The 14,561-nt window shown below is 52.7% G+C and overlaps 1 protein-coding gene across 1 annotated transcript in view; it reads left to right on the forward strand.

Annotated features, from left to right (window-relative positions):
• The window catches only part of LOC119513884 (multidrug and toxin extrusion protein 2-like), a 68,062-nt gene that overhangs the window by 688 nt on the left and 52,813 nt on the right, over positions 1–14,561 (forward strand). Inside the window, 6 exon segments of the mRNA XM_037809331.1 lie at positions 782–883; positions 7,557–7,625; positions 10,144–10,292; positions 10,931–10,973; positions 11,562–11,606; positions 13,119–13,216. Of these exon segments, the coding sequence (XP_037665259.1) occupies positions 782–883; positions 7,557–7,625; positions 10,144–10,292; positions 10,931–10,973; positions 11,562–11,606; positions 13,119–13,216 (506 nt within the window).

Consider the following 14,561-nt stretch of genomic DNA (forward strand, 5'->3'; position numbering starts at 1 on the left):
GGGAGGCGCGGGGGGCGGGGAGGCGCGGGGGGGGCGCGGGGAGGCGGGGGGCGGGGAGGCGCGGGGGGGCGCGGGGAGGCGCGGGGAGGCGGGGAGGCGACGGGGAGGCGGGGGGGAGGGGAGGACGAGGGGGGGCGAGGGGAGGAGGGGGGCGGGGGGCGAGGGAGGCGGGGGGGAGGGGGGGCGAGGGGAGGCGGGGGGGAGCGGGGAGGCGCGGGGAGGCGGGGGAGGCGCGGGGGGGGCGCGGGGAGGCGCGGGGAGGCGCGGGGGGGGCGCGGGGAGGCGCGGAGGCGAGGGAGGCGGGGAGGCGCGGGAGGCGCGGGGAGGAGAGGGGAGGCGGGGAGGCGGGGAGGCGCGGGGGCGAGGGGAGGCGGGGGGAGGCGGGGAGGAGCGGGGAGGCGGGGGGGCGGGGAGGCGCGGGGGGGAGCGGGGAGGCGCGGGGAGGCGGGGAGGCGGGGGGGCGGGGAGGCGGGGGGGGCGCGGGGAGGCGCGGGGAGGCGGGGAGGCGCGGGGAGGCGCGGGGAGGCGCGGGGGCGCGGGGAGGCGCGGGGAGGCGGGGGGGCGCGGGGAGTCGGGGAGGCGCGGGGAGGCGCGGGGAGGCGCGGGGAGGCGGGGGTAGGCGCGGGGAGGCGCGGGGAGGCGGGGAGGCGCGGGGAGGCGCGGGGAGGCGGGGAGGCGCGGGGAGGCGCGGGGAGGCGCGGGGAGGCGGGGAGGCGGGGAGGCGGGGAGGCGGGTCCCCTCGGGCGCCCAGGAGCGCTCAGCCCCGCGTCCCCTCCCGCAGGCCCTGGCGCAGCTGATGCTCTACCTGGTCAACGTGGGCAGCTCCGTTTTCTGCGGACACCTCGGCAAGGCGGAGCTGGACGCCGTCTCGCTCGCAGTGTCGGTAGGGTGTACAGAGTTTTAAAAATTATTATCTTATTAGAGAAGCTGCGGGGTCACAGCAAAACCGCGCGTCAGACCCAGGGTCCCGCACCCCACCCTGGAGCCAACACCGGGCACTGGGGAGGTCACTTGTTACAGCTGATTGGGGCGCGTGCTCATAACTGTGCGAAGTGTGTCCGCGGTTTAACTTAGGGTTCACTGTGTTCTCAGGTCCATGGATGTTTTTATAAATTTTTATTCTAATAACTTAACATATATGATCTAAAACTTCCCTCTGTACCCACATTCAAATATATGTGTGTGTAGATAATATGTGTAAATTAGATATATTTATTTATCTTTTTATTTGAGTTGACGGCATGGTCAGATCCCAGTAATTTAAATTGTGTTGTCTTACCCTGTGTTTCTTTATAGGGTCTGGGCAGGACCTATATATAGTTTACTATTTATTACCTTATCTTTCCAAGATGTCAGTTTGAAATGACTCTGTGTCAACTACTTAGAAAAAGTGTTTGCGGGTCTCTAAAACCATCCCTTAGGAGCCGAGCTCTAATTACAGAGGAAAGGGGCTATCGCTGGGAGTTTTTGGCAGTTAGATGCATTGTGCTGGTAAAACTAAGAAACTGCCTTTTCCCCTGTTCTGAACTAAATTGAAAAGCTTTCAGGTCATTTAATCACCTGCCCCTGGTTTATATTACCTGCTTTACTGAGCTGGCACAGTTTCACCTTGAAATTACACCTGGGTTGGAATTACACCTCCGTGGAAGTCTTTTTGTCCCCGGGTTCATGTTAGTGATGGAGCAGAAAGTTGCCTCTCTCTCTCTCTTTTTTTAATTCATTTTATTGAGATATATTCACATACCACGCAGTCATACAAAACAAAGCGTACATTCGATTGTTCACAGCACCATTACATAGTTGTACATTCATCACCTAAATCAATCCCTGACACCTTCATTTGCACACACACAAAAATAACAAGAATAATAATTAAAGTGAAAAAGAGCAATTGAAGTAAAAAAGAACACTGGGTACCTTTGTCTGTTTGTTTGTTTCCTTCCCCTATTTTTCTACTCGTCCATCCATAAACTAGACAAAGGGGAGTGTGGTCCTTATGGCTTTCCCAATCCCATTGTCACCCCTCATAAGCTACATTTTTATACAATCGTCTTCGAGATTCATGGGTTCTGGGCTGCAGTTTGATAGTTTCAGGTATTTACTGCTAGCTATTCCCATTCATTAGAACCTAAAAAGGGTTGCCTAAATTGTGCGTAAGAGTGCCCACCAGAGTGACCTCTCGGCTCCTTTTGGAATCTCTCTGCCACTGAAGCTTATTTCATTTCCTTTCATATCCCCCTTTTGGTCAAGAAGATGTTCTCCATCCCACGATGCCAGGTCTACATTCCTCCCTGGGAGTCATATACCATGTGCCAGGGAGATTAGAAAGTTGTCTCTCTTGCATTTCATCCGGGCTTTTCCAGAAGGTGAAACTTACTTCCGCTGGTGGTGGTGGGTGTGCGTTTTCACCATCTGTCCTCTTAGGAGGTGGGTATGTACCCTGAGATGATGGCAGGCTCAGAGATATTTTTCATTCCGCTTTGTATAGAGAAGACCTTGAGATCGGACATTTTATTTCCAGGTAACACACCTGTAAACTGATCTGGGTTGAGGAACATTTCTGCTTCCTTTGGAAGTGCAGATCGGGCCTCTGGGAAGAGTCGAGAAGGAAGAGAGCTTTCCTTGCCGGCTGTCTCGGCATGCCCTCAGATGAAGACGAGCCTCACCCTTCTGTCCATGGGACTCCCACCCTACTCCCAGGCACCCTGCTGGGTGAATTAGGGTGTGAACCTAGATTAACAGTGGGTAACTGTCTGAAACTGGAAGGAGTATTTTTTCAGATTTCTCTGCAGGACCCAGAATGGTGGGCCCCGTTTTCTTGTTACTCCTTCCAAACCATCACCCCCTTGGTGCTCATTTTTAGGCAACCCATCAGGTGCACCAACCTGTCTCTCCCTGTTGATGTTGTCTCACGGCCAGTAAATGACCTCCTTGGGGTTCACGGATGGCTCCCCGTGACCTGCTGACATCCTTCAGTGTGTAGGGTTGATGCAGCTTGCTTGCCCCCTCCATTGACTTCCAGGACCACCCCCCCCCCCAGTTCATTCAGGCCCGCCCATGCACAGCCTGCACATTCTCAGCCCTCAGCAGGGACCCTCTGGAGGAGTTGGATTTTTTTTAATGCAACTTTATTGAGATATGTTCACATAACATTAAGTCATCTAAAGTGTACAATCAGTTCTCAGTATCATCATATAGTTGTGCATTCATCACCACAATCAGTCTTTTAACATTTTCATTACTCCAAAAAATAAAATAAAAATTAAAATAATAAAGAATGTCCTAAACATCCCATTCCCCTCTTCCCCCACATTGTTCATTTACTTTTTTTTAAATAGTTTTATTGAGATATACTCACACACCCTACAGTCATCTACAGTGTACAGTTATTCACAGCACCAGCATTCAGTTGTGCATTCATCACCAGAATCAATTTTTGAACCTTTCCCTTACTCCAAAATAAAAATAAAAGCAAAAAAGAACATCCAAAACTTTCCATCCCCTGCATCCCACCCTATTCTTCATCTAATTTTTGTCCCCATTTTTCCACTCATCTGTCCATACACTGGATAAAGGGAGTGTGAGCCACAAGGTTTTCACAGTCACACAGTCACACTGTGCAAGCTACATAGTTATACAGTCGTCTTCAAGAATCCAGGTCACTGGGTTGCAGTCTGACAGCTTCAGGTATTTCCCTGCAGCCATTCCCACACACTAAAGACTAAAAGGTGATTTCTGTATAGCACATAGGAAATACCCTCCAGAGTGACCTCTCGACTCCATTTGAAATCTCTCAGCCACTGGAACCTTATTTTTGTTTCATCTCTCCTCCCCTTTTTGGTCAAGAAGGTCCTCTCAATCCCATGATGCCGGGTCCAGATTCATCCCCAGGAGTCATTTCCCGCATTGCCAAGGGGATTCACACCCCTGGGAGTCACATCCCACGTAGGGGGAAGGGCAGTGAGCTCACCTGGTGAGGGGGCTTAGAGAGAGAGGAGGCCACATCTGAGCAACAAAAGAGGTTCTCTGGGCGAGACTCTTAGACACAATTATAAGGGGGCTTAGCTTCTCCTTTGCAGCAAATGCCTCGCAGGGGAAAGCCCCCAGACCAAGGGCTCGACCCACCCAGTTGGCAGTTCTCAGCATTTACGAGCAAATGAGCAATAACCCAGCTGAGGAAGTCCAACATTTCTGCATTGCTCCCCAGTTTCAGGAGGAGTTTCAAACTTCGTGTTCCCACTCTCTCTTCCACTTCGCGCCCAGAGCCCTGTCCCAGCCTCACACTCATCCTGCCTGCCCTTCGACTTCCTTGAGCCTTCCGCTGCCGGGATCCCTCCATCTTCTTCCAATCTCGGGGCCCCTCTTGGCCTTTCTCCCTAAATCTTGGGTCAAAATGTCAGCTCCCAACCTCTTCTCACCTACATCGTCACCTCCGTCACCCCAGACCTTCCATCACACCCCTCTTCAAGACCAGCCTTTAGCCGTATTCCGGAACCTTCCTTCCTCCTCTAGCCCCTTGCCCTGAATATTCTCTTCTCAAACAATTCACACTCCATAACTGTCTTAGTTTCCAGACTGCTATGACAAATGCTGCGCGGTGGGCTGGTTTAATCACCTGGGAGTTCATCATCTCACAGCTTTGGAGGCTTGTTTTCTCCTGGGGTTGGTGGCGTTCTGGCTGGCGACTCTCGGCTTCCTCGGCTTCCTCGGCTTCCTGTCATGTGGCGATGTCTTCTCCCTTCTCTTCCACTTTCCCACTGACTCCTTACTCTTCCCGGTGTTTTTCTCTCTATAAAGCCCCAGTAATAGGATTAAGACCCACCCTGATTGAGCTGGACCACACCTAAACCAAAAACAACATCTTCAAAAGGTCCTGTTTGCAGTGAGTTCTCACCCATGGGAATGGGATCAAGATTAAGAACATGGTTTTTTCTTCTGGGGTACATGACTCAATCTATCACAATTAATACGAACACATTCAAGTCCTTCCTGTTATGCAGGTAGCTCTGTCTACCTCCATCTACCTATCCCCCCAGCCCAGACCCCTCTCTGGCCTCTTCCCATCTGTGCTCTTTGATGGAAAGTCTGCATATTGCACCGATTTCCTTTTCTCATTGACCTCTGTTCTCCCCCTGCTCCTTTGAACCTGCTCTGACAAAAGTTGCTGGTGCCTCCCCACCTTTTGCCAAATCCAGAGGATTTGCTCTTACCTGGCCTCGTTCACATTCACTTCTTTTGACTGTGGCATCCGCACCTCCATCACTTTTCTTTCTTGAGTCACCTGGTGCCTCTCTAATAGATACCCTTCACTTTCTCTCTCCCTTCTTCCCCTCTTTGCTTTATTTTTTTAATGTCTCCTGTTTGCTGGTGTTTCCCAAATCCGTGTCTCTATCCCTGACCTGGACTTCAACTTCAGCCCAGGATATCTGACTGCTTGCAGGATATGTCAACGTGAACATACCAGAGACCCTCAAAGTCAGCATGTTTGATGCCACTGGGGACACCCAATGATCCTTTTATGTTACAGCCGGCGTAGGAGATGGAAGGTTATGGAAAGGTGGAGACAGTCAGTTTCAAACAGATGATAATTTTGCAACAACACTTCGGAGCCTGGAGCAAAATGCATGAGGTGCTGGAGGGCATGGAAGACATAAAAATTCACCCAGAAAAGGCCAGTGGAGTTTTCCGACCAGAGGGTGATTCTGAACTGAAATGAATGAACCAGAACGAACAGTTTGAATTTCCTTCCTACGTTGTAAAAAAGTGGAAAATTTCAGTTCTCTCTGGATTCCGGTGGAAATAATTGTCTGCTCTGGAGTGTTTCGAGCCCGGGTATTTCCTTCTCTTCTGTCTTTTCCCAGCTGCTCATTATAGCTATTTCCCCCCACGCTTCATTCCCACCGTCCCTGCCTTGTCACGGGGCTAATGTATATGTGTGTGTGTGTATATAATATACATAATATAAAATTGGCCATTTTAGTAGTTTTTAAGTGTACAATTCAATGGCATTAATTACATTCTCAGTGTTGCACAACCATCACTACTGTCTATTTCCAAAGTTTTTCATGACCCCAAACAGAAATTCTGCACCCAGTAAGAAATTACTGCCCATTTCCCTCCTTCCCCCACCCAGCCCCTGGTAAACTCTATCCTACATTTCTGCCTCTATGAATTGGCTTATTCTAGGCATGTCATACAAGTAGAATTGCACAATATTTGTCCTTTTGTCATATTAATTTTTGCCCAGCTTGGTCCCTGGTGCAGATCAGAGAAACTCGTAGCTCAGATGTGCTGCTCTCTGTGAGCGGCTCTCATCTCAGTGTGCCCTGAATTTGTCTTTTCCTTCCCTCTGTCACCCCCAGCCCTTCATCCTCTTCCATCCTGTAATATGGTGAGGCTTCCGAACATTACTATATGTCTTCATGTAGCATCTTATGACTCCTGCTCTTTCATTTATTTTATTAAACCTAGTTAAAAATATATCTCAACTTGGGAATAAAATTTAGGCTGTAGAGCAGAGAGGGTACCCTAAGCTAACCAAAGCAAGTTTACAAAGAAAAACTCTATGTGTGATTTAAAAAAAAAAATACAGGATTTCTTAGAAATCTATGTACTTTACCTTTGTCTTTCCGTGGAAGGCTATGGTGGTTTGGGGGCTTAGTTCTGACCTCGCTCTGGGGTGGGCTTCAGGCAGACAGGGTCTTGGTGAGGCTGTGTCCGGCCCTTCCCTGCCCCATCAGGTCCAGCCTCCTGTGGCGGGGACCACCTGGACGGGGACTGGGGGTCAGGGTTTGTGATCGCCGGGCCAGAGTCGTGCTCCCACTTAATGCCAAGCCCCCAGTGTGCATGGGACATCACACTCACGCCCATTTAACCCCCAGGACTTTTCAGGTGAGCAGGTGAGGGGGTGAGTTCCCCATCTTTTCTTTACACGCGTGAGAAAACTGAAAGCTCAGTGGAGTGAACTCATCTGGGCTTGGCGTGGCCACCAAATGTGGGAGCCAAGATGAAAATGAGGGTCTCCAGACCCCCAGCCCTGCATCCCGTCCCCTTCGGCCCTGGCTCTTGGCCTGGGGACTGGTCAAGGGCCGAAAACAGGGTGACACAGACCTCATCCCGTTTCTCACAAGGGGCTGCGATAGAGCCTGGGATGTGGAGCCTTCCAAGCTCAGATCCTCATCTGCACGCGTTATCATCAAGTGCACACCCGTCGGAAAGAGGGGGGCATCACCTCCTATTCAAAGAATAACTTAACTTTGAACTGTAGGAGAGTCCCGTCGGCCTGTATCGTTTCAGCAAGGCTGGGTTCTGAGCTTCCCTGGCTGACACGGGGCAATGCTCGGCCTTTGGTGAGAGGGGACACTTTTGACTTTCACTGGGAAGGAGGGATGTGGACACCCAGATCTGAACTGTAGAACGCGAAGTGTGCGATTATGAGTTACTCTTTAGAGCTAAGCTTGTTGAGGTTTGTTGATTGCTTCACGGTGATGCTGTCTCTGCATAGCCTCTGGATGTCGGCTGCACCTGGTGTGTTGTTTTTTGTTTGTTTTTTGCAGGTTGTGAACATTACTGGGATTTCGGTTGGGACTGGTTTGGCCTCAGCTTGTGACACTCTAATGTCTCAGGTCAGTTTCCCCTCCTATATAGTCCATATTTCTACATATAAATGTACATACTCTCTATCTGTATATATCTAGTCTCTATTTATCTATGTCGTCTATACCTCTGCTCTGATGCTTTTTGTTGCATTTTATCTGTCAGATGAAAGGCTGGCAGTGGCCGTCAGTACAAGCAGAATTAGGGTCGTTAATCAAGCTCGGAGGCTCTCATCTTTGCAGGGACCCTGTTTTCTTTTTTCGTCCCTGAGCCACCACCCACCCTTGTCTCTCTCTCTCCTCCCCTCACAGCCAAGCTCGGGAAAGTGTCCCCTGTGCTGCGCTCACCTTCCCGACTTCCCGCTCCCCACCCGGCCCGTGGGACTCTCCCCCTTCCCGCCCCTCCGCTGAGCCCGTCTCCTCCGGGCCTCCCGTGACTCGTGACTCGGTCCCGCGGCCCTAACCCCCGCCCTGCTCCTGCTCGGGCCCCACTGCCCGCCCCTGGAGTGTCACCGTCCCCCCGAGGTCCTTCACCCCCCCACCTGCCACCTGCCACACCCTCTCCCGAGCTTCCGTCCCCACCTTGATGTTCAACTCCCACGTCTCCGTCTCCTGCCCACCTGCCTCTCCTGAGCACCAGGCGCAGGTACTGAACTGTCTCCAGCCACCCAAACCCACCAGCCCGCCCAGAGCGAAACCATCAGTCTCTCCCCTCTTAACTGTTTCTCCTCCAGGGTCTCCTGTCTCAGGAATAACCCCATCCTCTCTCACGCCAGGAGCCTTCTGCATCACCCGTCTCCAAATATTAGCACAACTATTGCTTGCTTTCAATTTTGACTCCAGAATATTTCTTGAATCGGCTCATTTCTCTCCAGCCTCCTTGCCAGCACACCCTGGCCCAAGACAACAGCATTTGCCACTGGATTGGGAGCTCTGGGGTGGGGTGCCCAGGATAAGGGAGGAGAGGCAGATTCTGGTCCAGGTGTTTACTCCTGACTCTGTCTCCCACTTTCCCATCTGCTCTGTAACCATCCTGGTTTCCCAGTAGACTCTTAGCTCCTTAGTGAGAAAGACTAGATCTCTTTCAGTCTTTGAGTCCCCAGAGTTTAGCATTGTGCTTGCTGTATAGGGGGTACCTTCAAAATTTGTTGGATGAGTGAGAGGGAGGGATGGATTAATGGATGAAGGATGATGGATGGATGATGGATGGATGATAGATGGATGATGGACGATGGATGATAGGTGGATGGATGGATGGGTAGATGGATGATGGATGGATGGGTGATGGATGGATGATGGATGGATGGGTGGGTGGATTATGGATGGATGGATGATAGGTGGATAATAGATGGATGATGGATGGATGATGGATGGATGATGGATAATGGATGGATGGATGGATGATGGATGGATGATGGATGACGGATGATGGGAGGATGGATGGATGGGTGGATGGATGATGGATGAATGGATGATGGATGGATGATGATGGATAATAGGTGGATGGATGGATGGGTGATGGATGGAGGATGGATGATGCATGATGGATGGGTGAATGGATGATGGATGGGTGAATGGATGATGGATGGATGGATGATGGATGGATAATAGATGGATGATGGATGGGTAATGGATGGATGGATGGATGATGGATGAGAATGAATGGATGATGGATGATGGATGGTGGTTTCCTCCCCCTCGTGACTCTGTTTAATGTAAGTCACGGTGAGTCACCCCTCGCCTGGCACCCTCCCCGAGCCACGTCTCGCTCAGGGTAGAAGACAAAGGCCTGGTGGGGCCGACAGGGCCTTCCGGGACCTGCTCCCATCCCTTTCCCCTCTGCCTGCTCCTGCTGTCCCGGCTCCCGGCTGCACGGGCCTTCCCAGATGGCCCAGGGCTGCCCCTCATCAGCTCAGGCCTTCTTCACCGTCCCCAGTGGCCCTCGTTGCAGCCACGCTCCCCTCCGCCCCTCCCTCTTTCAAATCCCCTGCAGTCCCCACGTCTGGATAACAGACCCCAGACTCTAGACCTCGGCCCTTTGTCCTGCGCAGTGTCTCCCCCATCGCCCTAGAACGTGCACTTTCCGAGGGCAGTGGCTTCTGCCTGCCGGGTCCACGGCTGAGTCCCCCAGGCCTCCGGTGTGCCTGTCTCACAGTAGGCTTCGAAAGAGTAGTTGCCAGATGAATCTGGAAGGTTCTAACCCGGCCCGCTCCTTGCCATACCTTCTGAGCCTTGGTGCCTCTTGCCAACCCTTCCATGTCTAAGAGCCGCAGTTCTCAGGAGCAGGAGTCTGATGTTCCAGAACAGGTTTACAGGGGCATGGGGTCAGCCAGCTCACGGCCACCCTTGGTGGACACTCGCCCCTGGTCCCTCTCTGGGTGGGCAGGGGCGGCAGGAAGGAGGCTCGGCCGCTTGGCAGCAGGGAGGCCCATGGGGCGGTTTCCGCTCAGGAGGGGCCGTGTGTGGGGCCGTGTGTTGTGCAGGGGTCCAGGCTTAGGCCTGGCCTGTTCACCGGGGCCTTTTTTATGGTTGTGCTTGTTTTCTCAAGTCCTTTGGAGCCAAGAACCTGAAACGAGTGGGGGTCATCCTTCAGAGGGGGATCCTCATTTTGCTGCTGTGCTGCTTCCCCTGCTGGGCCGTCTTCATCAACACCGAGCGTGTCCTCCTGCTCTTAAAGCAGGACCCCGGCGTCGCCAGGTCAGCCCCGTCCGTCCCTGATCCCCGAGCCCCCGCCCGGAGCGCGAGTGAGTGGCTGTCAGGTCACCTGCCTCTGCGGCACCCCGGCCGGCCTCCCAGATCTGAACCCCTTTGGAAATGGGAGCCGTGACCCGTGGCCCATGGAGCCCCAGAACCGGCAGGTGCCGAGCCCCGGGCAACAAGGGCGCAACTCTCCTGACCCCCGTCTTTCTTTCATGTGGTTCCTCTCTTTTGGCCTTTGGTAAATGTCTAGGCTATTACCCCCCAAAAAGGCGGGATAGCTACACAATTGCCTTCACCTTTGTTCTAGAATTTGCTCATTTGTTTGTTTAAACCCGCAATTCCAGCCTCCTCTCTGTGCTGTCCTTGGGATACGTGTCTTGCTTCATTGCAAGGTACAGCCACAGCCTTGACTCTTTAAAAAAGTTTTTGGGTTTTGCATAAGTTTTATTTCATTTTGCTACGTCCGTCCCCCCCTTTGCACTGAGAAGGAGCTGAAACCCACGTATAGCAGCCGTTCAGCGTGCCCGAGGCAACGTCGATTTAGGTGGTAGGAAAGCAGTTACGATTAACTGTTATTAAATCTCTTCTGGCCATTGTTTTAATATTAACAGAAGGCTATTTCTTGTTTATTTCAGATTAGCCCAAGTTTACGTGATGATTTTTATCCCTGCCCTTCCCGTAAGTGTCACCTCCAGAACGTCCTTGTGTGTCACGTGCAGCGTCTCATGCGTGCCGTCCTCCGTGGGCGCCCGGGCCCCGTGCCCCCTGTTCGTGTGTTCAGTCTTGATCCAACGTGCTCCTTGGACCTGTCCCCCCGACCTCGGTGACACCCTGATCTACCTCTTTCATGTCCAACAACTTACACTTAAGTCCAGCAAACATTAACGAGGGGAAGAAGTTCCCTTCCTGTTTCTTTGTTCTGTGCCGACTCTTGATTGCAAAGGAATTAACTTGTGTCCTTGCATGAGACGAGCTGGTGATGGACGGACGGACAGACGGCAAACGCCTCGGAGCTGCGAGCTGTCGAGGCAGCGGCCGCTGCGTCAGCCAGTTGCAGTTTGCTTATGTGGGTCCTCCAGGGGGTCCCCCTTTTCCACACGCTAGAAAAATGCAGCGTCCGAGCATCTGCTTAGTGTGGGTCCAGTTCTCCGATTTGAGGTCACAAATCAAGAGGAAGACTCTTATTAAAAAGCAGAACTGAAGTAAACTGCCGGAATTTTACTTTCACAGTAACTCGAGGCGTTTGCTTTCTCTTTCACCTCATAGGCCTCGTTCCTGTTCCAGCTGCAGACGAGGTATTTGCTGAGTCAGGTAATAATGTTTTTATGTTTCACTCCTTAATTCTGGAAACATAGAGTCAATATTCTTGGGGAGTTTTCTATAAAACTAAGTTTACGGTTTTATACGGTTCTGCATTTCTGCCCCAGCGCTTTTCGCCTGGGGAGCGTGGGGATTGTGGGTGGATTTTGTGCAGCCTGGGACAGGTGCTCTCGTCCGTCTACTCTGGTGTCCGTCTTCTCTGGGCACCTCGCTGCTCGCTGCAGCCCGCACCCCCCGCCCTGCCCAGCCGCAGGTGATGCACGGGGGGCCCAGGGAGCCCTCAGAGCAGCAGGGGGAGAAGGACCCTGGAGGAGGTGGGGGCGGGAGGCTTGGGGTCTTCTCTGCAGCCTTCTCCGCAGCTGCCCCCCACCTCTGCCGCATCTTTTGTCCACTGAAGCCCGAAAGGAACATATGTGACTTTGATGGCCGTCAACTCTCTGTTTAAATGCAGGGAAGAGAGTGTGGACATTTTACTTGCAACAGCTATCTGAGTCCTAGTGTGGAATAGGCCACACATTGGAAAGAAATGGGGAATGGGGGCTCCACAGAATGAAGGGATGGACGATCCTGGGCACCTGCCGTGAACAAGACGACGAATGGACTTTCCCCGCTGCCCCCAGAGCTCACGGCAGGGACGTGGAGTGGTGTGGCCCACGTGGTGCCCGGTGCTTTCTCCTTTGCCGCGTCTCAGCCTGCGGGGGCTGCTGTGGCAAATGCCCACGGCTGGGAACATGGGAACGTGTTGTCACACAGCTCTGGGGGCTCCGTGTCCAGAATCAGGGTGTCCCGGTGGTGGCCACGGCCGTCCATAGTTCAGCCTCCGCCTCATCACCTGGCTGTGCCCCTCCCCGCCTTCCCCTCCTGCTGTGCTCATAGGGAGCCAGTCGTCTTGGACTGAACCCCCAGTTCCCATGTGGCCTCAGCTTAGCTAGCCCCTTCAGAGACCCCACTGTGAGATGCGTTCCCATCCCTGGGGCCGGGGTTATAATGTGGCCCCACCTTTCTGGGGGCCGTGACCCATCCAGGACACCCCCTACCAGGACCTGATTTGCTGTTCCCGTGGTTGTCACCTCTCTTTCTCTCTTTGGGGACCTGTGACCCACTTGGGTCACCCAGAAGCCTTTGACAGACTTCTGGTTGGGTCTGGCTGGAGCTGCACCTGCCGAGTGTCACCTCCCGGCTGCTGCAGCCGCTGTCACCTGCCGTAATTTCCGGTCCTTGCCTCTTAATCGTGAACGTTCTGTTGACGGCCTCATTAGCCAGCTTTTGAGCATGTCCCCGTGCTCCTCTTTTTTGAGAGAGAGAAGTTGAAGGTTGCAGAATGATCATACATAAAATACAGGGTTCCCATACCCCTCTCTATTATTAACACCCTGCATGGGTGGCAGCGTTTGTTACAACTGGTGAAAGCACATGGTTCTAATTGTACTAGTGACTGTAGTCCATGGTTTAACTCAGGGTTCACTGGATTTTTTTTTACATGTCCCGCCTTGGGGATTTTAGGGCATCGTTGCGCCTCAAGTGGTGACCGGGATCGTGGCGAACGTCATCAACGTGGGCTTGAACGCCCTGCTGCTGTATGCCCTGGACCTCGGGGTGGTGTGAGTAGTGGCTCCTTCTCTCAGCAGATGCTCCCCGGGTGTCTGCTTGGGGTTGGGGAGGCAGGGACAGCGGTGCACGTCCCCACCCTCAGGACGCTGGCCGGGTGGGGGTACCACGGGGCAGCGGGCAGCCGCTGCTTGATGGGCCTGGTGCTTTGGGGGTCGGTGGGGCTGGGTGGGCAGGGCTGGGGGCTCAGAAGCACCAATGGATAAACCAATCCGTGTGTCAGGGTGGGGTGAGTGCAGAGGGAGGGTTGCAGGGTCTGTGAAGAGGGGAGACGGGACCCCAGCAAGGAGAGGGGTGGGGCGAACGCCCTGGGGGCTGAGCCTGTGTCCCCTCCTGAAGCCTGAGAGGCCGCAGGCTCGCACACGGAGCCCCTGGGGGACACCCCGCCAAGTTCACCCCTCACTTGAGGACCCTCCAGGCCCTGTGTCATCGTCCCAGCACCGGTACTTCACAGGTGCCTGAGGGCCGTGTGCTCCTTTCTAACCAAAATTGCCTTAGTGACGAGCACTTTTGAAAAATGAAATATATTGGAGTAGAAACAATCAGAGTGCATCAGGTGGAACTTTTGCTTCAGGTCTGGGAGATGGGTCCTTGGGTGCCACACAGCACGTGTGACATCTCGTGGCTACTGGAGAGCAATGTGAGCAAGGGTCTTTCCCACCGTTGATGGCAGCAACATTTATACATATATATGCCATGAATTAAAGATTGGAGGAGGCTTGGAACATGGGAGCAATCAATGAAAACCTATTTGTGACAACTTTCTTATGCCAGAAAACCGAAAGCACTTTTGGGGGAAACGGGCAGACAGGCAAGTTCAGGGGCCCGTGACGTTGACCAGCCCCCCCAACCCAGGGGAGCCTCCGAGCTCTTAGGAGTGTCCGCAGCGCACAGAGGTACACAGGAACGGTTTGGGGTGGGTGGGTAGAAGGAGAAGGACTCCAGAACAGATTAATAAATGATCATATGTGAGGGCTGGCCAGGGGACAGAAAGGAAAAAAAGGTGGAGGAGAAGGCTGGAGTTCTGGTTCTTGGTTCCAAAGAGGCACCATTTTAATTTGAGATTATAAAATGTCACCTATTGAAGATGCTGTGAGTTATTCTCGAAAAGAGAACACAACTGTATTATAATCCTAGCAAATAAAACTACCGTGACCCAGACAAATGTTCTGAACACAGCGGCTTGTTGGACAGATCCTTTTCATGAATTATGTTCAAGAATTTATTTGATGGGTTATTTCAGCCTGTTAGGAAACTCAAGGAATGATGCTAAATCTTTCTGTCCTTTTAAAAGATATATATATATATATATATATATATATATGCATTTTTTTTTAT

The sequence above is a fragment of the Choloepus didactylus genome, chromosome 18 (assembly GCF_015220235.1).
Source record: "Choloepus didactylus isolate mChoDid1 chromosome 18, mChoDid1.pri, whole genome shotgun sequence".
Lineage (NCBI taxonomy): Eukaryota > Metazoa > Chordata > Mammalia > Pilosa > Megalonychidae > Choloepus > Choloepus didactylus.